This window comes from Petaurus breviceps, unplaced genomic scaffold, assembly GCF_028583685.1.
Source record: "Petaurus breviceps papuanus isolate PSGF00001 unplaced genomic scaffold, PetGlider_PUasm1.0 287, whole genome shotgun sequence".
Lineage (NCBI taxonomy): Eukaryota > Metazoa > Chordata > Mammalia > Diprotodontia > Petauridae > Petaurus > Petaurus breviceps.
The window spans coordinates 1,260,490-1,284,781 of NW_027186029.1; the positions used below are offsets into that span (position 1 = coordinate 1,260,490).

The following is a 24,292-nucleotide window of genomic DNA, read 5'->3' on the forward strand; positions in this document are numbered from 1 at the left end:
AGTCATTGCAGGCAGAAAGCATGTTGTCCACATAAACACGGATGTCCTGACCACTGCGTGAGGGCAAGGAGGACTAGGACGAGGGGCTAGGAAAGATGGTGAGTTCTATTTTAGACATATTTGGATTTAAATGTCTTCTAGACACCCAGCTTGAGCTATCTGTCTAGTGCATTAGCCAGGAAAATAATTACTTAAAGTTGATGATGTAGACCCCTTCCCAAACCATTTTGAACCCTTGATATCTGAGAAAGACCTAAAACCTGGATCAACCAATAAGGAGAGGCATTGTGGCCCACTCTGAGCTTAATCCACCATGCTTGGCATTTTCTGGAATGAGAGACATACCTTGCTCTCTGAGTGAACTCCAAATGCCCCTTTCTGTGTCAGCAACCTTAGGACCAGATGAAGTTGACCAGGAGCATACTTCCTGCTTGTGACTGTTAAGGAGGGATGCCCGAGACCAGACACTGTATTGAATAGTAGGACTTTTCTTATCTTGGCATCCTATGGACATATGCTATACAGGGGAAACACAGATATGCTGGGGTTGTATTTTCCACTGATACTTTGTCAATTCTCTTCTCTTATTAAATTTACAACTTATTTGACTAAGACACTTCCTTTCTCATGCTATGGTTAAATACATATGGAGATCATAAATTTGAGTGACATAGACATCCTGAATTGAGATTGTTCTCAAATGTATTGGAAGCTTTTCATTCTTTTTATCACAGTCAGAATTTATCAGACAGTCTGGTTCCATGTATACATGTCTGCTAGCTTTAAGGGAACAAACAATATGAATTTATACATCATCTAGGGTGTTTCCCTCTTTTAACCAAACTTTCAGGTCGACATTTATGGCGCTGGTGACTTCAGATGAAACTGATGGAGTAGGAGAACCCCCTCCCCCCCACTAGTGGCTCAGGTGCCTCAGGACTTGTTTTTCTTGGAGTCTCCCCAAAGGATTCCCACTAGTTTGGGTGAAGGCTGCACTTCCCTTTAAGCCAGTTCAGAGGGCAGGGGTCACGGCTGCATCAAATGCTCTGTGTGGGTCCCCTGGAGGTAAGGATTGACCTAGGAAAGTGAGACCAACCTGAGGATCAGCAGTGCTCCCGCCCGTTAACCAAAGCCCCCAACTGTGCTGGCTGCCATAAGACTTTTTTGACAGGTCAAAGTTACTTTAGATTAAAACCAAATTAAGATTAAAGGCCAACAAAACCCCAGGCAGGAGTGGGAATGTTTCCATTGTCGCTTTGCTGAGATGGCAGAGTGAGAAGGAAAGGCAGAAGCCTCTTCCCTTAAGGCTCCAGAAGCTGCCACAGCATCACCACCTCCTTTCTCAGTACTTGCTAATTCCCTCCTCCCAACCGTCCCCTCCTGCCCAAGAGCCCCAGCCTGCCTTTCTCCTCCAATCTCTGCTCCTCCTCTACCCTATGCCTTGCCTCCTTCCTTCCCCCTTTCCCTTAAGGGTTTCCTGAAGTTATAGCTGAGCTTGCCTCCCAGCTTGGCCAGACCCCAGCAGCACAGGCCCAGGAGCACCTTAAAAGCAAAAAGGGAGTTTCAAACAACTCCCATCCCAACCCCACTCCCCACTCCAAATATGGTAAGGGGCCCCAAGTCTGGTGTCTGGTAATTGTCACTGTTGTCAGAGACCAGGTCACTAGAAATCTGAATGTAGGATATGTCTCAAGATTATGGAAAATAAGAAACACCGGGGGTGCCAAGGCTCCCCCTAAGGATCTGAGAGGTGCTCCTAGAAAAGTTTGCAGGACCTGATACCCATCCACCACCACCCTGTCAGGTCTTGGATTGTTGCAAATTCCCCAACCCTCCCTTCCTTGGAATAATAATAGCCAATTCCTGGCAGGTCTTTCTAACAAGCCTCTAATTTCCCCTCTTTGTCACTGATTATGCACTCTGTGTTTGTCCTGCCAGTTTGTCTGTCTGGGTCTCTGTGTCTGTATCTTGTGTGTTGTTAATGAGTCTATTACCTTGTAAGATTTAAAATGCAGAAAGGACTTCTAAGGGCTGCAGCTGGAAAAACAAGCAAATGCAGGCAGTTAGGTGGTGCGGTGAATAGAGCACCGGCTCTGGAGTTAGGAGGACCTGAGTTCAAATCTGGCCTCAGACACTTAACACTTACTAGCGGTGTGACCTTGGGCAAGTCACTTAACCACAAATGCCCTTACCTCTTCAAAAAGCAAAAAGTTTTCAAAAAATTTAAAAAATAAAAACAAACAAATGATTATCTTAAAGGAAAATTGACCATTATTTTTAATCTGGAATTAGAACACATGCAGAAAGAATGCAAATTGCTTGAGACTCACCTTAAGATGTTCCCGTTCTTTAAAGGTGTTCAGAGAGTAGTAGTATTTTTCTGTTCCAGGCGTGACATTAAATCTTTATTATCTGGGATGTGTGACCCCTGAGAGCCAGACTCACTTGAAGCCCTGATCATTGGCACTCGCTATGCAAGACTTTATGGCGCTGCAATTTGCTATGGTTTTCAGCTTGGATTGCAGGGATAGTTGTCTGCATTGTCATGAAGCCAAAAGTGGAATGATGGGCTGCAGGCAGAGAACTGCTAATGGAAAATAAGCACATAAAACAATATCTTAGGGTGGGGGCTTGGGCAGAAGCACCCCATCTTTCCTCCCTTGAATGAATGGGGCGCAATATCTTGGGGTAAGAGGTGAAGGTCTCTTCTCTGAAGGAACTGGTGCCTGGATTGTTTCCAGAGCTCTGGAGTTTGAAATGGGCCAGGATTAGTCTACCTGTCTGATGCTGACCTGCCTTTATTCAGCCCACAAGTGGATCTATAGAAACCCTTTGGAGGTCAGTAAGGGAGTTTCTCTTTTTACTTGCTTGTCTCTGTCTGTGCTTTTACTTGCTGTATCTTTGAGCTGAATTCCTAATCCTCTGGAGGGTCTGCTCAGAGCGACCTTCTGGGGATGGGGTTTGGCCATGGTTTGGTGGTGGAGTACAGGGGCAGACGTGCCAGAGTGGTTGCCAGGTTGGGAGTCATACGCAGGGATCCCCCTTTCTTGGGGCTTCCCTAGGAAGTGTCCTGCTTTTTGGGGCAGGTGTAACTTCTATGGGGCCCCTTTGGGCTCTCAGGTCATGTCTCGATCCTTTGGTTTAACCTGACTAACTCCCTGGCGAGATTCCAGGATTTCTGCCAGTAATTTGACTTGTGGGATGCTCGTGGCACAGGCGGGTGTAACTCTCCTAGAGCCCCTCTCTGGGCTCTCAATCACAATCCTCGGGGCGCCCTCTGAGGATCGGGTGTAATCTGTCTAGAGCCTCCAGGAAGGCTCCCGCTCTCGTTTGCCTATTTTGTTCTACTGAGTGTTTTGTTTTGGTTTCTCTTCATTTTTGCTCTTTTTATAGTGTGAGGGTACACAGAGCTTTCCTCCTCTTGCCCCTTACTTTAGAAGTCCTCTATATGGCCCTATAGTTTTGTCTCCCTCCCTCCAATTTTACTCGTTTCTGCTGAGTGTCACCTTTACTGACATCTTGTTCTCTGTCTAAGGCTCTGTAATAAGTCACTTTCGCTTATTGCCTGGCTGCACCCTGTGTCTAAGCCTCTTGGGGTCTGTGTAGTTTACTGCTTGCTGGGGATGGGGACTTCCACCAAATGTCCCTTGGGTTGTATGTTACAGCATTTTTCAGATGTCTTTCAAGAAGGGGCTGATTCTGGCAACCCCCTAAGGAAAAGCAAGCTTATATTTTGCACAAATGAATGGCCCACCTTTAGGGTTGGATGGCCAGCACAGGGGACTTTTTTTTTTTTAAAGAAATTGGGGTTAAGTAACTTGCTCAAGGTTACATGGCCAGTTATTTGGTGTGGGTGTTAAGTATCTGAGGCCAGAACCGATCCCGAATCCTCCCGACTCAGGGCCATAGAGTAACCAGTATAGCTGGCCATCCTGACCAATTTCCTTACATCAATGTCTGGCTAACCCCTGTCTTCCACCATCGCCCCCCACCTTGGCTCCGAAATTTTGCCTTACAGAAGGTCATTTGGGTCCTTTCCAAAAGAAAAAGGGAAGTTCGAAAGGTTTTGCAAGATTAAGGGGAAGATTCAGATCTTCTGAATCCCCTTCTTCCACTCCCATAATCCATCCAGGGGGCTTCATAATTCTTGGGGCTCTTGGCAGCATTCCACTTCTGGTGTCTATTCTCTGTTCCTGTTCATTGTGTTTCTGCATGGAAAGGCAAGTCTTTTGTATTTAATTAATTATTCTGTGACTTTAGGCAAAGCCTGTATCTCTGCATTTTTAACAATTTGTGGTTAATTTCTCTTTCTCTTTTCGCTCCCCCATTCACTGGGTGGACTGGAGCAAGGGGAAAAAGAGGAAGTCAGAAATAGAAAGTATAGTATTATAAGCAGTTAGTTATGTGTTTAAAAATATTTTTTTTAATTTAAAAAGTTAATGAACAATTCTGTCTGCCTTCTCAACTTCTGGCCAAAATTTTAATGCTGAGAGACAAAAAAAAAAGGTCGGGGGGGGGGGGGGGAGTAGACACATAAATGAAATTTATGGGAGTAGAAGTTAGAACAGCTAAAAAAAATCTGAGTAGAACTATTGGGGCCCCATTGGCAACAGCCCTGGGCCCCTGGGGCATGCAGGTGACCCTCTCTCCTTTCACACCCCTGAGTCCACAACCAGGCTCTGCAAATGTGGGGAGAGGATAAAAGCCTCTGCATTTGGTCGGCACAATCTTTTATAAATTTTTGTTTACAAAATTTTGGTAAATGCTTTGGTGATATAATTAATGTCATAATGTCATTGTGTTATTATGGTATTTCTAAAATGTAAGATTTTCTTCTATTGTATACATTGAGTGACCATTGTAAGTTAGAAATGGTGTTTAAGCAATTTCTATCTAAATTTTGTTAAAACTAAAAGGATGGGAAAAATTGTGTTAAACCAGCTGTATAATTTTATCAATTTTGCTAGCCTTATCTTATTCTGTGTATCTCTGCTGTCTAAAACATCAGGTATCTATAAAAGTTATAGCAATTTTAAAAATATGGATTGTGTTGCATGTGTATTTTGATTTTTATGTAAAAAATTTACTCATTTGAAGCTGTTATATGGGTTATTGAGCAAATGAGAAACCTTGAAAAATATAGGAATGTGGGTTTTAAGCTCGCTTCATCTAAGAATGTATTCATGTTAAAGGTTTATGAATCACCACATTCACTATCTATGTAAGATTCCAAAATGTAATTGATTTTAGTGATAAATTGATTGGTTGTATAGCACCAAGAAAACTTTAGTTCTGTGTAACTTCATGTGGAATTTTAAGGTTACCAGATTGGTAATTAATTTGTTTTAATTTCAAATTTAAGAACCTGGTAATTGCTTATGATAGTGTTACTGGTAAACAGTTGTATTTACACAGAATTGAATTGAAACAGAGTTTTATCCTGTTCTATTTGATCCTGGTTTTTTTCCTTCTATAGCAGGTTTCTCTGATCAGAGCAAGGAGTCGGTGAAGGATATGAGCTCTTTTGTGTTAGCAATATTAGAATTTCCAGTAAGCTAGCACAAAAGAGCTCATGTCTTTTACTAGCTTTCTTCATAGAAGTTTAATGAGTTGTAAAGCAGAAAAGAGCTTGCTGATATGAATGATTTAAGTTAAAGTTAATATTTGTAACTGAATGTATATGTTTCAGATTCAGTTTTTAAAGTATCTCTTTCTTCCAGAGGATAAAAGCTTTGTGAAATAAGGATGCATGTCTACTATTTAGCTGTGAAGTTCAAGTTAGGAATCTCTATTGTTTAAGGCAGTATAGTTATGTTAGTAAAAAAATAATAATAACTTATGAAGTATGTTGGTTATGTAGTTTGTAGAAATATAGAGGATAGTGAGATAGTCTGAGTAATGGATGTTACCAGCCCATCCTCACCCCACTTTTGCTCACTTCCCTCCTACTCCTTTTTGGCCCTTGTTTGTTTAAATCTCTTTGCTAGATTTGTGTTTTGTAGGATCAGCACCTTTCACTTGCAGATGACATCTCCAACTGAGTACCTATCTACTGTGGCCAGCGAGATGGGGGTGTAATCAATAATCTGTTTATTACAGGACCATTTCATACAGAGCCAAAGATGCAAGGAGCTCACAGAGTTTTTATGCCCCCCCAAAAGAATGTAGAAACCCCAAAAGAATGCAGACAATGTAGAAAGATCCTCCATCTAAGAAAAGCAAATAATGTAGAAGGAGCCTCCCTTAATCCTGTTTACTATTTACCCTTGCTTAAGGTTAGTTACTTATTAGGGTATTATTCTAGGACCATATCCAGAGGCATAAACAAAAAAGATTACACACGCTCTTGCAACCATGTTTCCCCGATAATAAGACACTGTCTTATTAATTTTTTGGACAGAAAAACACCAGAGGGCTTATTTTCAGGGGAGGGCTTATTTTAATGAACATTGACAGCAATTTTAATAAACAGGTAAATGCGAACAAAAAAATGTACCAGCAAGCAAATCACTGGGGAAGAACAGGATGACGCGCTCACTGCTGCAGCTCTGATTGGATGCAGCTTGGAGTGCGGCGTGCGTTTCACAGGGGGGGGGACGGTGCATACAGAGGGTACCGTAATGTAGCGTGTAGCGCAGGGGATCACCTTCACTACAGTAGCAATCTCAATAGGGCTTATTTTGGGGGGAGGGCTTATTTTAGAAGAACCTTACACAGTAAGGGGAGGGCTTATTTTCGGGATAGGTCTTATTATTGGGGAAACATGGTATCTGCCCAGTAACCTTTGCAGATAATTAGAGAGGACAGGGGAATATACCTAGAGAGGTCAAGGGAACCCAAAACGATCCCTTCATAATACATCCTCTTGCTTGCCTGCCCTGTAGCCTTTCAAATAATAATATAGGGAAGGGGAACATTTCTTTTTTTTTATGAATGGACACATTTCCTTTTTTATAAAGTTCAAGCTAAGAAAATGTGGATTAAAAAAATGGCATAACTGCATGAATTCTATGTAGAACTTTATATATATTTAATATTTGGATAAAAATGTTAAGAAAAATAAGTGTAGGGGTGGCCAGGTAGCACAGTGAGTGAGAGCACCGGCCCCAGTGTCGGGATGACCTGGATTGAATCTGGGCTCAGACACTTAGCACCACACCCAGAAATAACTGACCATGCAACCTTGAGCAAGTTACTTAACCCCGATTGCTTTAAAAAAAAAAAAAAGAAAAATAACAGTGTGGCAGGGGCAGTATGATCAGTAGTTTCTATATGTGAGAACTTTTATTTGTTTACCTAATAACAATGGCTTAAAATTTCCACTTTCCCATTAAAAATTTTAATAGGAATAATAAAGTCAATGACAACCAAATATTGACCTTCTGCTAATATCTTTTTAAAATGTCATTTGCCAGTTATTATATATATATTTTTATGCATAATATAAAAAGAATGAAATGAAGGGCTAAGTTAAGATTGTGATTTTTCTGGTGTATAGATATAAAATATATATATATGTAAACCCTGGTTCCTTATTAGGAGCTGTGCAATAGAAGCTCAGTGATTTTCCACGTTCTTTAGCTCTTCCTCAGGCTCATATCACTGTTGGGTACCAATGCTGACAAAGATGTACTCTCTGATGCATCGTCTTTCTTGAGGCTCAGGAATGATTCTTGTGTTATTTCAAGGATTTCTCTCAAGCCTTTGTTTTCTTGTTCGAGCTGAAAAATTCGTTCCTGCTCCTTGCAACCCTGCTGCTCATCAGTTTCAATAGCTTTCCTCATTACTGCTGCCATTTTGGTCATCTGGTCCACATGTACTTGTAATTCCTTGGAATGTTGCTTCTTTAGCTTCGTTATAATACCTGGGTCATCCTTTTTGCTGGCCATTAGCAACCTAAACATCTGCTCTCGGTACTTGCTCATTGTGGGTTCTAAAGCAGACTGGTGTTCTTCAAGAGATGTGCGTAATTCTTTATTTTCTTCCTGCAGTTCTCTGATTTGTCTGTTTTCTTGCTGAATTCCCATAACTAATGTAGATTGCGGTCAGTGTCTTGCAACCTCATTAAGTTCTTGAATTTCTTCTTGGTACTGTTTCATTGCTTCTACTCGCTTGTTGAGACCTGTGGTTTGTTCAATCAGAGATTCTGCTGCATTGTCAGGGTCTCTTAATCGTTCAACAAGTGCTTTGGCATCTGCAAGGGCTTTTTCAATTGTGCAGTTCATTTTCTCGTCTCCCCCTCAGCTGTAGCCGCCGCTGCCTCCGTGTATGGCTGTGGGCAGGTTCTGCTGGCGGGGGCCCCAGCTTCCCCTGAAGGGCTGGCCTCCACTCCTCCCTATGGGGCTGCAAAGCCAGGCTGGGTCCCCTCAGCAGGTGATGGCAGAGCCAGGTAGAGACAGCAGCAAGGGGAGGTGGCTGGATCCACCCCCCATCTCGGAGTGGGGGGGGCGAGCTGCTTACTCTACCTCCAGTGCCAGAGGAGCTGGGGAGGGGGGCGGGACAACCTCAAACATCCAAAGAGGAACATTTCATTAGTGAAGCTGAGAAACTTCTGAAAGTTCGCTACACCTACTACTGTCTGAGATCATGACCCATCAACTCCTGCACCTGGTTTTGGCCACGTTTTGACCACTGGCCACTGGCTACAGACCCAGCCCCTTAAATGGTGGGATCTTATGAAATAGAGACAGCTCTGCATCCTCCCTCAGCATGAAGCCGTTTGGGAAGCTGTAACTTTCATCCCTCATCCCAAAAGATTTTGGATCCCATCTGTTTAAGGGAGGATAATGATGGGGTGCTTGGGAGCCTGCGTTTGTGTTGCTTGGGTGCCTGGGCTTGAACCCCAGTTTGTAATTTCAAAGTGATGAAAAACCAATTGGGTATTAATACAATTGATTATAATAATTAAATCACAGATATTTAGTTAAATCAGATATTTTAGTTGAGAGAAAAGAAAGACAGCATTTTTAACACCAGGTTAATTCAAACTGTCTTTAAGGAAAGAAATACTTAAAAAAAAAAGATGTTTTGAAAGGTCTTGTGTGATAATTTCTGAAAGTCTATTTATGGACAGCTGAACAAAGCAGATAAGATTACATGTAATTGGGAAATAAGATATACAGGCATTGGGGCATAGAGATCCACCATGCCCTACTGAAAAAGTCAAAGGGGGCATGGGAGAAGATATGGGAGAGAGCAGATTGGAGGAGCGGATATCTTGTGGGACCACTATTTTGGGGTAGTAGGTAGGGGGAAAATGTTTTTAATTCAAAATCTGGCAGAAATGAATGATGTAAATCAGAAGCTAATAAAGCATTTGAAAAAAAAGAGAGAGAGTATAAGGGAAGTGTAGGAAGGCAGAGAGAGTATGAGGAAGTTAAGGGAAGGCATTTCAAAAATTAATACAATTGACCGAATTAATTGTTAGGATTCAATCAGAGACATTTTTAGTTAAGAAAAGTTTTACTGTGAGCTTAAAATACCCATAGATATAAGAAGATAGGGAAATTTGAAAAGTAATTATAAATTTGTTAGACAAATCAGTTGTAATTCTGCTGAAAGGTTTTTTAAAAAATTAAGATTTTCCTTAATCAATGTAAGATTATAAGCATATTCGAAGTTGATTATTGGAAATTGTTACTTAGGATTTGATGGGACTATTAATCGGTTGTTTCTTTAAGTCTACCTCCAGGTATAAATATCAAGAAAAGCTACCTCAGCCGCCGATCCATGGTGCAAGATCTTATAAGATACAGGTATGAAGTGCAAAGGAAGGTCGGGGGAATGCGTGTTCGGCATGGGCTGAGGTAGGATTCTCATGACTTGGTTTACCCACAAGCACCTGGAAAATTCAAGCTTGGCTCACTGCAGATCGCAGCTGGGTATACATCTTGCCTGGAACTGACGCTCTAAAGTTAGGGAACTATAGTTCCCTTCTTATGGTTTTGTCCCTATTTTTGGTGACAAGTTTCAATATAGTTTTAACAATGAATTTAATAAATTCACGAATAAATGCTGCCTATTTGAAGTTTAAAAAGTGCAATAGAATCAGATTTAGCTAATTTCTCTATAAGTAAATCCGAATTTCTCTAAATTTAAATAATGCTGTTTAAAAATTTTGGCTTTAACAAATTTTCCCTTCTGTGATTTCAGGCTTTGAGTATGCTTAAAAGTAAAAGCAGAGGTTTGAAATTTAGCTCTAGGATTGTATAAGATTGTGGTAAGGAATGTAATCGTGTCATTTTTGTTAACATTGTAAGTGCATACCTTATTGTATTCCTTGAGCCTAGCCCTTTGTGGCTAACAAAGCTGTTATTTGTTTATACTGTTCAAATCATATCTTACTGTTGTCAGGTCTGACTGGCTATGCCAACTTGTACCAATGAACTCCAGTCATCTAAAGATTACCCCTCTTCTGAACCACGGGATCTGAAAAAGATGACCTCCAAGGCTGACAGCTTTCCAAAGAGCCTGGACCTGGCCTTTGCTGAGACAGCTCCTTTCTTGGCATAATTCAGCCCTGGAAGCATTACAGCTTTGCTTCTAGTGCCACCCCTCTCCCACGTGGCCCAGTGGACTTTGAACTTTTATTTTTGAGCTCTATGCACTTGTTCATTGTGTGCATTTGGTCTTTTTGTTTGTGTTTATTCTGAATCCATAAGAGGTGGGATTGTTGTACTGGATTTGAAACCCACCATTTAGCCCTTTAGCTTCTGTCCTAAATCTGTAGCTTTTTCCAAAACCCTGTAGCTGCTTGTAACAACAGCTTAAAGGCATAGTCCTGGGTAAAAGTGAATCACCCAAGGCATGGCCCCAGCCCCCTTATCTTTCCCTGAATTAGTACTTCCATAAATCAGTAAGCCTTGAAAGAGCATTTTGTATAAGCGTCATGGTGCAAGTCCATACAGAGATCATGGGACAAGTCTATCTCATGTAAGAGACCACCCTGTTCTGGGATGTTGACCAAGCAAGGTCCCCACCCAGAATGCTGATCAAGCAGGGTCCCCCACACCCTTCACCCAGAATATGACCCTGGCCTGTTCTATGACCCCAGCCTATTCTGGGGAATTCCACTCCCCCTGTGCCCTTCACCCTGTACCCTGTACCCTGTTCTGGGAGGGACCCCTTTCCAGGAAAAGTTGCACCCTTATACCCTTGCACCATTTTCCCAAATTAGCCCTGAGCTATAGACCTAACCAATGGCGATTCTTGGCTTCTGTACATCATTGCTTATGCTAGTTCCCCTCCCAATTGTGGTTTTTGCCTTTATAAGCACTGTATGTACCCCCTCCCCCCACTTCGGGAATGCCTGATTTGAGTGTATATTCCAGGCAGTTGCACGCTTAATCAATAAATCCACACCTAAATTTACCTTAACTCAGGTCTCGGTCTCGCTTTTGTTCTATGCACAACAGGAAAAAAGGATTCTGACAAATACTTATAAATTTCAAGCTGTCCACGGTATCTACTGACACTCCTCCAGCTCCGCCATCAGAGATTCTCACCATTTAAGACACTAATCATTGTCCCATCTTTTGGGTGAATCTGCTTAATATATCAGTAACCTCTCAATGAGTGAAATCCTCAATTATCTCCCTGAACACCGTTTGGCTTCCTTGATTCTTTCTTCTCCATATGGGGAGAGCTCGTGCCTTCATAAAAGCTTGGTCATGAAACAGTGTATTACCTAACATTGTATTGTTTACTCCCAATGCACTCTCCTGGCAACTGTTGTCATGGCAACTAGACTCAGCCACTGTAAAATGCCTGAACTTTCCTTCTGTTACTTCTCTGCGTTTTCTGAGCCAAATTCACAGAAGCTTTCTCTTCTGCCACTGAGATTCAGTTCTCTCTTCTAAAGGAGGGCTCAAATGCTGGCACATAGCCAACCCGGTAACAGCTTGTCTCTGCTTTTACACATAGTACAGTAGCCTGTTAGTAAAACCCAGCCCCTTCTACTCACGGCCTTCAGCTCTCCCAGGTTTTATTGGTGTTCTTTGCAAACATGTTTCTAAATCTCTAGGTTCCCCCTGCTGCAGCCTCTGTTCCCAGTTTTCACAAAGCCCTGTAGTTTTAGACCACTCCCTTGCTAGGGAGGCATAAGCCAAATGCTCTCATCCTGGGATAGTAAATTTATTCTTATAAATCCCTTCTGCCTCCAGATTGAGCTTTGATATTTTACAATCCCATCCTTGTTGCCAAATATAGTGCCAATGCAATAGTTATGGTACCAATCATCATGATAAATAGATCTGCATAGTGCTAGATCACAAAATATAGTAGATTCTCCATATAGAAGGCAAAAGCAAAACATTTATATAGACACCAGAAAACCAAATCTCCAAACTGATAAGCCGATTCCATCATAGGAGACTCATTGCACCCTTTTCATTCTCTAGAAATTAGAGGCAGCTGATGGTGCTATGGAGAGCCCTGGGCCCAGAGTGAGGCACACCGTAATCTAAATACAGCCTCAGTTACTAGCTGTGTGCCACAGGAAAAGGCACATAACCTCCATTTGCCTCAGTTTCTTCAACTGTCAAAAGGAGAGAATAATATCCCCTAACGTGGAAGGTTATTGTGAGGATAAAGTGACATAATATGGTAAGGAAAGCCCTTGGCCCAGCCCCTAGCAAACAGTAAGTGCAAATAAATGCTCCTTCCCTTCCCTTCCTGTCCCACCATCTCTGGAATTTGAGGGCAACAGGAAGGTTGATTAAGGACAAACTCACTACATGAGGGTCAAGCAGAAGCCTGAACTACAAATTTGTGCTTGTTAAAAAGAATATTCTGGATACTAGACCCATCCCAGAGAGCACAGGCATGTAAGGAAAAGCCCCCTGAGCAGCTGTCAGACACTTGGCAGACAGAATTCAGGGCCAGGTGGAGGTCAGAACAAATGGCCCCTGAGGGTCCTTCCAGGTCTGAGATGCTTCCACACCAACGTGAAGCTGCCTAGAAGGGGTCAGAGACAGCTTCAGGAGGAATAAGGAGACCCTCAGGCTCCTGTCACACAATGAGAGACCTTTTGTGGGAAACATCAGGCAGCAGGACAGGAGACCAGCACTCTCCTCTCTCTCATAACTGATAAATGCTCCAAACCCTGCACTCCAGGGATGAACATATTCCTTTGATTGCAGACTCAGTGGTACCAGGGGAAGTGTCCTTACCCAGGAAGAGCAGGTTCTGGGCATTCTCCAGCATGACCCCCCCAGTACAACTCCTTCTGAGGATGATCCAAGAGGCCCCACTCCTCCTGGGTGAAGTCCACAGCCACATCTTTGAACGTCACCAACCCCTAAAGCATGAAAAGGCACAGAATGTGGAGCTGAAGGACACTTCCGGTTTCAATAGTCCAACCCTCATTAATGCACAGAGCAGACCTGAAGCCAAGAGAAGGGGTCTGCTGAAAGGTTAGACTCTTAATGAGTCAATTTCAAAAGTAAAGTTGTTAAGAGCACAATTGAATTTTGAGAAAAGTATTTTTTGTGATTGTTTAGGATGAAGCTGAAAGGTATTTTCCTCTGAAATGCATCTGCCTGTGGAATCAGGGAGAAAGTATGGGCTCTATCTGGGAGGCAGGTGGATCTGTGGGGGAGCTGGACAGAGGGTGATGGGAAACATCTTCCACATTAGGACAGTTATAAGTGATACGTTCTCTTTTAAAATCTCTTATGTATATATCTATCTTAAATTCTAGCATTTATTTCCTTTCATATTGGAATTTGAGGAAGATTTATGTAAATACAAAAGCCAAAGAGACCAAAGCAGAGAACTTATGGGACAGGGGAAGCTGCAGAATATACATATACATATATATATATATATATATATAGAGATATATAGATATGCATATGAATGTATGATAATTTATATTAGAAATAGATCTCTTATGCACAAAATGATCTGCATGTTATCTCCTCCACAAGAATGTGAGCTCCTTACAATTAGGAACTGGGCTTGGCTTTTTTAAAAAGAAAGTATTTTATTCAAAATTCAGGGAACAAAACAATCATTTCCATCACTACAATATGAATGATTGCTCCTGGAGCTGCGAATCTCCCATGTACAGCTTGGTAATCCTTCAAAATGTACCATAGCTCCCTGGACATTTACTTCCTTCCCCCTCCCCCACCCTAGAGATGGCTACCATGTACAGATATGTAATTTTTTTTTAATATGCACTATTTGTCAGTCCTTTCTCTGGATGCGTCACTCTTTACACGTCCTTTGTTTTTCATTTTTGTCTTCTGAATAGTCCCAATGACTCATTTGCTCAAACTCTTCAGAACACAGCGTTGCTGTCACTGTATACAGCGTTCTCTTGGTTCTGCTCACTTTGCTCTTACTCATTCTGTGCAAGTCTTCCCGGGCCTTTCTAGTATCACTGAGCTCATCTTTTCTCCCAGTACAGCAGCATTCCATGACAACACACCAGAACGCATTCAGTCTTTCCCCACATGGGAAGCCCTGAAATGTCCAGTTCTTTGTCACTACTGCGAGGGATGATTTCTCAGAAGTGAAGACTCCTCAAAGGGGTTCTTGTATGGTTTTTGTATTATTGACACAGTTTACTCCCTTACAGAATCATATCTGCAATTAGCTGACCTTATAAAACACACATCATGAACTGTGCTCAAAACCATCCCTTGCTCAGATCCTGCTTCTGAGCATGTAGCAAAGAAAACTATAGTGCATGCCCTACCTGAACCTCAACTGGGCACTCTTACAAAACCTCCCACCTCTTCTCTGGCCAAACTTTGTGTGACTGTTTGATTCATGTGAATAGATTGCACCCCCTGAAGCCCAGCCAGTGGGATAAGGGGAAGGGAGAAGTGGAGAGAGCTCCTTAGGGTATAGAAGGACCTTGCTTCCCACAATCCATTTGTACTTCCCTGGCTGGCCCCATTAGCGCACCAAGGGGTGGTGCCCTTTCTCATGGGAAAGCAATAAACTCATTTTTGCTTTCAAGGAATGTAAGTCTTTGTATTGATTTTTGGGTAGTGGTTTCTGTCCCACACACTACAAAGCAAGGTGCTATCAACTTCTCCACATTCAAAGTGATCATCACTACATGTGAATCTCCATATTATTTTTACTCAAGATTTTCTCATCAACCCAGATGAGAGTAAGGCTCCAACATCACCAGGCCTCCAGCTCCACTTGCTTCCTCTCTGAATTCTTCTCACACTCCCATTTTCCAATACCATTTCTCCCTTTTGACTTTAACTAGCCAGTTTGGCTTTTTATCCTCACCTGATCATACACAACTCAGTCACATCATGCACAATTCAGTCACCACTTTTCTTTCAAACTACTTTAGTAGTGATGACTGCTACAAATAAATGGTTTGATCTTAATGGGGGCCTAGTAACCAGGCTTTCATATTTTCCTTATATTTCCTCTGGGTGTTTTAGGTCAAATTTTTCAGTGAGGTTTGCTTTTTTTCTTCGAAATGTGAAGGTCTTTCAATTCATCAAATGTTCTTTTTTCCCTTTTAGGATTATACTCTACTTTGCTAGGGAAGTTATTCCTAGATGCGGCCATACCTCTTTTGTTCAGGACCTTCAGTTTTTGAGAGTTATCTGTCAGTTCTTATGAAATCCTAACGAAATGTGCACAGGATTGAAATGATTTCTTTTTCTTGTCACTTGCAATACTTTTTCCTTGACCTGGCACTTTTAAAACTTGGCTCTAACATTCCCGTCAGTTTTCCTCTTGGCATCTTTTTCAGATGGTGAATGGTAGATTTTTCCTATTTGTACTTTACCCTCTTGTTTGAGAACTTGAGGGTACTTTTCCTTAATAATGTCTTTTTTTTTTGCTTTTTTTTGGAGGTGGGAGGCAGGGCAATATGGGTTAAGTGACTTGCCCAAGGTCACACAGCTAGTGTTAAGTATCTGAGGCTGGATTTGAACTCAGGTCCTCCTGACTCTAGGGAAAGTGCCTACTACTATGCCACCTAACCACCCTTACTTAATAATTTCTAATTAATAAGTGATATATTCTAAAGAAAATTCTGTGAAAAAGTCTGTGTGAATCTGGCAATTCCATGGCATTCTGGAGGAAAGCATTTAATGTGATCACTTAAAAGAGAACAAAGTAAAAGATCTATTTTATTTCCTGAAAGGCTGAAGTAGTTTTATCTGGAAGAGAATTACAAAGAGCTACTCATTGGAACCAGTGAGTTGTGATATCACCAGCTGCAACCATGTAATAGTCATGGTAATTTGAACATCTTTCCTGGAATTAGCTATCCCAGGATGGGAGAATTGACCTTATTTCTCCCTAGCAAAGGAGTGGGCTAAAAGTGAAGGACTCTTGTGAAAACTGGGAGTTGAGATTACAGATGGGAGAATCTAGAGATTTAGAAACATTTTTGCAAGGAATACCAATAAAACCAGGGAGAAAACTGGAAGGAGTATGTAAAAGAAGCTGGGCTTTACTAACAGGTTACCACATTATATGTAAAAGTAGGTACAAACTGTTCTAAGAAAAACCTCAGATGGAGAAATTATTGATCATCAATTTTATATGATCAAGAAGAGGCATTGACTAGTTGGAATACATCCAAAGAAGGACTGTGAATGTGATGATGGACTGGAGACCATGCCCAATGAGGATCAGAAGAAAGAAGTAAGGTTATTTATCTGGAAGGAGAGAAAACATGGGGACCAACATGAAATACTCTTCAAATGCCTGAAAGGTTGTCATGTCTCAGGTGAATCACACTTGTCCTTGGCCCCAGAACCAGGGAGTGTAAGCTTCAGGAGGCAAAATTAAGAGGCAGAAACGATCTCATCTGAACAAGAAGTTTCTTGATTGTCCCATGTAGTACCCTGGATATAGTCTGAAGGCATGCATGGAGGTGGCCTGTGGGAGAACACAAAATTCCTTTCAATTGCTCCAATCTTTATATCGTTGATCAGACACATCTGATTTCTTCCCTTCACCAAAGATTGTTCCCCAGGTGACATAATATTGACACAAAGTCTTTTCCTTGTGAATCCATTAGATGGCTTGTACCCAGAGTGGGTTTTCGGCTAACAGGCTCTGTACTCCATTTCAATGCCTTTCCTTATTCAGGTCAGATGCAAGATTTCTCTATGTCCCATGAACTCTCTGATGGTAAAAAAAAAGGACTGACTTTAGCCTGAAAGTTTTACCACAATGATCATGTTCTCAAGGTTTCTCTCTAGTGTGGATTCTCTGATGCTGGCTAAGATGCTTCCTATCTCTGAAAGGCTTTCCACATAGATTACATTCATAAGGTTTTTCTCCAGTGTGAATTCTCTGATGCTGGGTAAGAGAGCTTCTCTCTTTAAAAGCCTTTCCACACTGGGTACATTCATAAGGTTTCTCTCCAGTGTGGATTCTCTGATGTACAATGAGAGAGGCCTTCTGTATAAAAGCCTTTCCACACTGGGTACATTCATGGGCTTTCTTACCAGTGTGGATTCTCTGATGAACATTAAAAGCACTTCTCCGTGCAAAAGCCTTTCCACATTCATTGCATTCATAAGGTTTCTCTCCAGTGTGGATCCTCTGATGTGTAACAAGGTCATTCTTATGTGCAAAAGCCTTTCCACACTGATTACAGTTAAACCGCTTCTCTCCAGTGTGGATTCTCAGATGAGCGCTAAGACATCTCTTCCATTTAAAAGCCTTTCCACAATAATTACACTCCAGTTGCTCTCTAGTATGGATTCTTTCATGTGAAACAAGACAGTGCTTCCATGTAAAAGTCTTCCCACAGTGATTACATTTATAACTTTTCTCTCCAGTGTGGATCATCTGATGGCTAACAAGACCTTTCTTCTGTGCAAAAGTCTTTCCACACTGATTACATTCAAAAGGTTTCTCTCCAGTGTGGACTATTTCATGTATAACCAGACGGCGCTTACACGTAAAAGCTTTTCCACATTGATTACATTCATAAGGTTTTCCAGCATGGATCCTCTTATGTTCACCAAGAGACTGCCTACTTCTATGAGTCTTCCCACATTGATTACATTTATAAGGTTCCTCTCCAGTGTGGACTAGCTGATGTTCAACAAGAGTATCCTTCCTTTTATAAGTCTTTCCACATTGAAAACATTTATAAGGCTTCTCTGTGCTGTGGATTCTCTGGTGTTGAGTAAGACCTGCCTGCCATCTAAAAGTTTTTCCACACTGATTACATTCATAAGGTTTCTCTCCAGTGTGGATTCTCTCATGTCGAGTAAGACTGAGACGCACTTTAAAAGCTTTTCCACATTGATTACATTCATAAGGTTTCTCTGCAATGTGGATTTTCTGATGTCGAGTAAGACTTTTCTGAAATTGAAAAGCTTTTCCACATTGATTACAATCATACAGTTTCTCCCCAGTGTGAATTCTTTGATGTTGACTAAGCCTGTTCCATGATTTAAAATTTTTTCCACATTGATTACATCCATACAGTTTCTCTCCATGGTGCCTTCTCTGATGTCCATTAAGACCATTCCATGATTTAAAAGCTTTCCCACAGTGATTACATTTATAAGGTTTCTCTCCAGTGTGTCTTCTCTCATGTGCAACACACTGAGCCCTCTGTATAAAAGCTTTTCCACAGTGACTGCATTTATAAGGTCTGTCTCCACTGTGGATCCTCTGATGTTGAAGGAGACCATAGTTCGACGTAAGAGTCTTTCCACATTGATAACATTTATGAGGTTTCTCTCCAGTGTGGATCCTCTGAAGTGCAATAAGACACTTCTCTGTAAACCCCTTTCCACACTGTTTCCAGTCATAAGATTTCCCTGAAGTGTGGATACTCTCAGATGTACTGACTTCTCTCTGACTGAAGTCACAGGGACCATCCCTCATGAAGCTTTGCTTGTGAGTTTCTTCCATAGGAAGGGCTAGCTCTGCAGCAGTCTCCTTCATTCCCAGTATGACCTCTCCTTCTGGAAAAAAAAAAGCCAACAATAAAACAGACAGACAACATATATACACACATATCTATTTATATCCCCTTTGCTCCCTAGGCAGAACAAAAACTCAGTTACTTTCTATTTCCTCGGGCAAAGAGAAACATCTTGAAAGGGCAGAAAGTAATTTTAAAATGCCCTTAGCTGACATCCCAAGGATGATTTCATTTCCATTGGATCCTCACAAAACACCTGTGACACAGGTAGGGCCATCATTCCCCTCATGTCCACAACTCAGACCGTGGGCTCAGAATGGCAGAGATTGGACCCAAACCCCAGCAGTTGGGACTAGAATGCAAACCCTGTGGATGGGTCTGCTCTGCCCACAGTACTTTCAATCTTCCTCTTCCCTTTCACTTTCAATCCTTTCTTCATAGATACAATACCATTTGGTGTATATACTAAATATTCAAATTATATCATGATCGAATCTATATATCTATTCCATAACCTAATTTCCTTGGGGATCGTTTCAATCTAATTTTTACTATTGCATCATCTAAATTCACATGCAGAATACCAACACTTTACCTGAGGCATAAGGGATTTTGTTCTGACTCCATTAATTTCCTGAGAAAGTCATTATTTCTTTTAAAAATTTTTCTTTAAATGTCTCTGCTCACTAAAATAAAATTGAAAGCCTTCTATATAACACAATTTAAAAAAATATATGGCATTACTCATGTCTGAAAATATTGGCCTGATACAGGAATTGGAGTCTATCACCCTTTGGTGCAGAAGTGGACAGCATGGCTGACTACTGATCTTTTTGTACCCCTTCCCCTTTAAAGGTTCACAAACCCTTTGAAGGATTGAGACAGTTGTCCAAGGGATTTGAGTTAAAGATTTGTCATCGGCAAAATAGGAATTAGCTATTCACCATGACTGGGGAGAGCGTTAAAAAAAAATTTCCATCCCTTAGAAGGAGCTTGTCAAAGTCACCTTACATTTTCCACCTCATCCAGGAGGGAGCATTTTCAACATATTTTGTTTAAAAATTGAGAATACAAAGGCGTTGCAGTGGACAGAATGCTAGGCCATGAATCAGGAAGCCCTGAGTTCTAATCCCACCTCAGAGACTTACTAGTCCTGTGACCCTAGGAAAGTCACAAGACCTATGTTTGCCTGTTCTTTTACCTGTAAAATGGGCATGATTACGGCATCTAATTCCTAGGGTTCTCATGAGGATAAAATGAGGCAGCTGTTGGACATGGCATGATGCACAATAGGTGCTGTATAAATGCTGCCTTTTCACTGGATCTGGACTGTTTCCTCCCCAGTTCTGCTCTTCTCCTTAAACCTGGATCATCCTCACTCCTGGTATTCCCTTATTTCTTTGTTGAACTCCATGTATTTCCGTTCCAAAACAGTCTCTTTCCTCTGGATCAGCATTTGTTTGTAAGCTAGATCCTGAGCTCTGTGACAGCAGAGACTGGCTTTTGCCTTCCTCTGTACCCTCATGGCTCAGCACAGTGCCTACAACAGAAGGCACTTAATCAGTGTTTACTGATTCCCTGCCTGGGCCCAGGGCTGACAGCAGACCCAGCCTCTACCTCTCCTCCCTGCATGCAGGTATGTCCCCTAGCTGTTGAACGCAGCCCAGTTTCTGTCTCTTTCTTATACTCAATCACCTCTAAGTAGTCTCACCTTAGTCACGTTTGAACCCTGATGGGGCCAGACCAGAACCACTGCTAAAGATGACAGAGGCTTCTTTCTAGGCTCCCAAAGGGTCTCCTGCTATAGGACACCTGTGGGTCTCTACCTCCCAGCTCCCTAAACTGACATGCTGGTCACCTACATGAACCTGGCCAATGATTCTCCTTCTTCACCCCCAGATGTAATGGTAATTGGAATTTGTGATTGACAACTATGCAGGCATATTTATAGTGACTGTTAGCACTGTGAATATTGCATTGGTGCTACACCATATCACATGGAAAGATTATTCTTCTGCTTCCAAAAGAAAATCCCCTTACACATGCAAATCATCTCACTTGACCCCCTCATCTGCCCCCATACATTCCTCCTCTAGCATCTCCTTTCTTCCCCTCAATTTCCACTCTCTCCCACACTGATGAGCCTTTCACTATTACCACAAATGAAACCATTTCGCCCTAATCCTTAAAACACATTCATGTGACCCTTCAGCCCCATGAGATGGTGCCCAATATCTTCCCCCCCACCGCTTATGTCTGAACAGCTAGAGATGGTCATTTACACCTGGCATCTACAACTCCTTCCCCTGGCTTTCTCTGAGACTCTCTTTTTTCCTTTCTTTTATTTTCTACCCTGCCACAATGCCCAAGATATGACCACCATTAGACGCAAATAGGAATGTCTCTTAAAATTATCCTAGGCACATTTCTGTTTATCAGTTCTTCCTCTGTATGTGGATAGCATCTTCCTTCATTTGTCCTTTACAGTTAAATTGGGTATTCACAATGGCTAGAAAAATGAGAGGAACCTCTGCTCGCTATTTCTCACATTTATTGATCAATGAAACACATCTCTCAAACGTTACCAATAATATCAAATTTGCTAAAATTCAGGGGACATTTCTTAAGCCTAAGCCTTTTTGACTTCTCTGCAGGCTCTGACACTGAAAGTCTTCCCCTTTTCTTTCATGCTCCCCTTCCTAGATTTTAATGACATTTCTCTCTCCTGGTTCAACTTCTCCCATATCCAAATGGAAACTCAGTCTCTTTCCTCCAACCCTCCCATCTGCTCCCATTCCTAATGCTACCCAAGGCACCCTCCCAACAGTCCAGGCTCAGAAATGCAATGCCATGCCCTCCTCATCAGCTCTCACACATCACCCTTTGTGGCACCATTGGATAGACCCCTTTCTATCTCAGTATTGTCACTTTCTTGGCTCAGACCCGTCACCCCACACCTGACACAGTGTCAGAGCCTGCTGGCTGGTCCAGCTGCCTCAGTTCTCCCCTCTGTCCAGTCAATCCTCCATCCACTTACCACGTTCATTTTCCTTAAGCTCTCAGCTGACCATGTCACCATGTACTCAACAGCCTCCAGTAGCTCCCCAGCAAAATGTGAAACAGAGAAGCCTCTCTAGGGCTGTGAAAGCATTTCAGCCCCTCCCCTCCCCTCCCCTCCTCCATGTTACACTCCATTTGTTTGGGCCTCCTTTCTGTTCCAGGGAAAGGTCATCTCACCTTCAGACCCTGCGTTTTCTTTTTTGCTGCCATCTCTGTAGCCTAGATTTTTCTCCCTGGCTTCCCTGATTCCCCAGCCAGAGCCTAACTCCCATAAAGAGCCTTTCCCAGTCCTCCTAAAACCTAGGGCCTTCTCCCCTTGACTAGCTGCACTTTGTCCTGTCCATTGTGGGTTACTACATAGCTGTTGGCATGCTCCCTGCGCCAGGAGACTGCAAGCTCCATGGGAGCAGGAGACGTCCCTTGCATCAATTCACATGATCAGTGCTTTGTACGGGGTCTTAGAAGTTTCCTGATGTGGAGAAGGTTTGGGAAAGAGCTCATATTGAACAGCCTAAGCACCTTTTATACATTCAGGACAATTCCATGCCCCCAAGTGCCAAACAATGACATTTTGGGTCATAAATTTATCCCTGGAAAAAGGTGTGAAAGGTCATGGAGTCCAAACCCCTCTAATTACAGATGGGGAAACTGAGGCTCACTGGTTCAGTGACTGACCCCTGAAGCCACTGCTGGGAAATACCTGAAAAAGCGTTCCAAGGCAGGTCCTCCTGCCCCAAATCCAGCACCTGCTTCACCACAACACACAGCAGCCTCCTGTAATCCCAGCCCTCACACTCCTGCTTCCACCTCACTCACCTGGACAGCAGCATCTCAGGCCTTCTTGTTCCAGCATCCCTGGTGCTTCCCTTTGCTCCAAATAAGAGATCACGTCTTCCCTGGGAACTGGAAGCCCTGGCATGGGGAGTCAGGGATGGGCAGGGGGAGAAACTTGTCATTCAGGTCTCTTTAGGGAAAGGCATTCAGACCCAGAGCTGGTGCTTCTGAGATTCACACTTTCATGTTCACACCCACGAGCCCTTATTCACCTATTAGGGCTTGTAACCCAAAGAGGGTCTGCCCCATCATCCTGTTGTGCAGCCTGTTCTGAGAAGGAGCCAAGCCTCTGCCCCCCATCCTGTACAGTCCCATTCTGGCAGAAACTTCTAATTCCAAAACTGTCTAAAAAGGCTTATATGCAAGACCAGACTGGAGTCCCAGAACAAGGCCCTAGATGAGCCAGCTTCTGCCCTGTCCCCCTCCCCTCTTCTTCACTCCCTGAAACACATGGAAACCTTGTGGACTGTTTATTGGGGGCCTCTGTGCCTCTCCAGGTGAGAGTCTCCTGCTGGTAACCTCAACAAACCCCAGTTTTTCCAAATTCTATTTCTCAGCCAGTCTCTAATTCCTGGCAAGGCCAGAAACATGTAGGCAAGAACCCCAGGGTGGTTCCCTGGACCCCTGGAGGATAGTCTCAGAGCATTTCTTTTCTGAGCTTTGGGGAGACCATGGAACCAGGTTGGAATCAGAAAATCTGATCTTGGTGCATTATCATCATAAAGGATGGACTCATTGCACAGTTTTCATCATTAGAAATTAGAGGGAGCTGATGGTGCAGTGGAGAGAGCCCTGGGCCCAGAGTGAGGCACACCAGAGTCTAAAGCAGCCTCAGGCAGTTACTAGCTGTGTGCTCAGGACAAGTCACATCTTCCATTGGTCTGAGTTTCAACTGTCAAATGGGGAGAATAATACCATCTAACCTGGAAGGCTATTGTGAGAATGAAGTGAGATAATATTGTAAAAGAAAGCCCTTGGCCCAGCCCCTGGCAAACAGTATGTCTAAATAAATGCCCCTCCCCTCCTTTCCCTTCCCTTCCCACCAGCTCTGCTGGAATCTGAGAGCAACAGGAAGGAAGATTCAGGACAAACTCACTATATGAGGGACAAGCAGAAGCCTGAGCTACAATTTGCTCCTTGCTAAAAGGAAGAATATTCCAGATCCTAGACCCATCCCAGAGAGGACGGGTATATAAGGAAAAGTCCCTGAGCAGCTGTCAGACACTTGGCAGACAGAATTCAGGGCCAGATGGAGGTTAGACCGAATGGCCCCTGAGGGTCCTTCCAGGTCTGAGATGCTTCCACACCAACATGGAGCTGCCTAGAAGGGGTCAGAGACAGCTTCAGAAGGAATAAGAAGACCCTCAGGCTCCTGTCACACAATGAGAGACCTTTTATGGGAAACACCAGGCAGCAGGCCAGGAGACCAGCACTCTCCTCTCTCTCATAACTGATAAATGCTCCAAACCCTGCACTCCAGGGATGAACATATTCCTTTGATTGCAGACTCAG

The 24,292-nt window shown here is 42.7% G+C and overlaps 1 protein-coding gene and 1 pseudogene across 1 annotated transcript in view; both read right to left on the bottom strand.

Moving 5' to 3' along the window:
* Window positions 1-6,708: 6,708 nt before the first annotated feature.
* Window positions 6,709-8,434, bottom strand: LOC138167701 (FGFR1 oncogene partner 2 homolog pseudogene; annotated as a pseudogene).
* Window positions 8,435-13,964: 5,530 nt separating this feature from the next.
* Window positions 13,965-24,292, bottom strand: part of LOC138167690 (zinc finger protein 665-like) — a 64,698-nt gene continuing 54,370 nt past the window's right edge. Inside the window, exons 4-5 of the mRNA XM_069096641.1 lie at window positions 22,763-22,858; window positions 13,965-18,926 (exon numbers count right to left, since the gene is read on the bottom strand). Coding sequence (XP_068952742.1) covers window positions 17,182-18,926; window positions 22,763-22,858 — 1,841 coding nt within the window. The 3' untranslated portion in view covers window positions 13,965-17,181. The remainder of the gene's footprint in view (window positions 18,927-22,762; window positions 22,859-24,292) is intronic.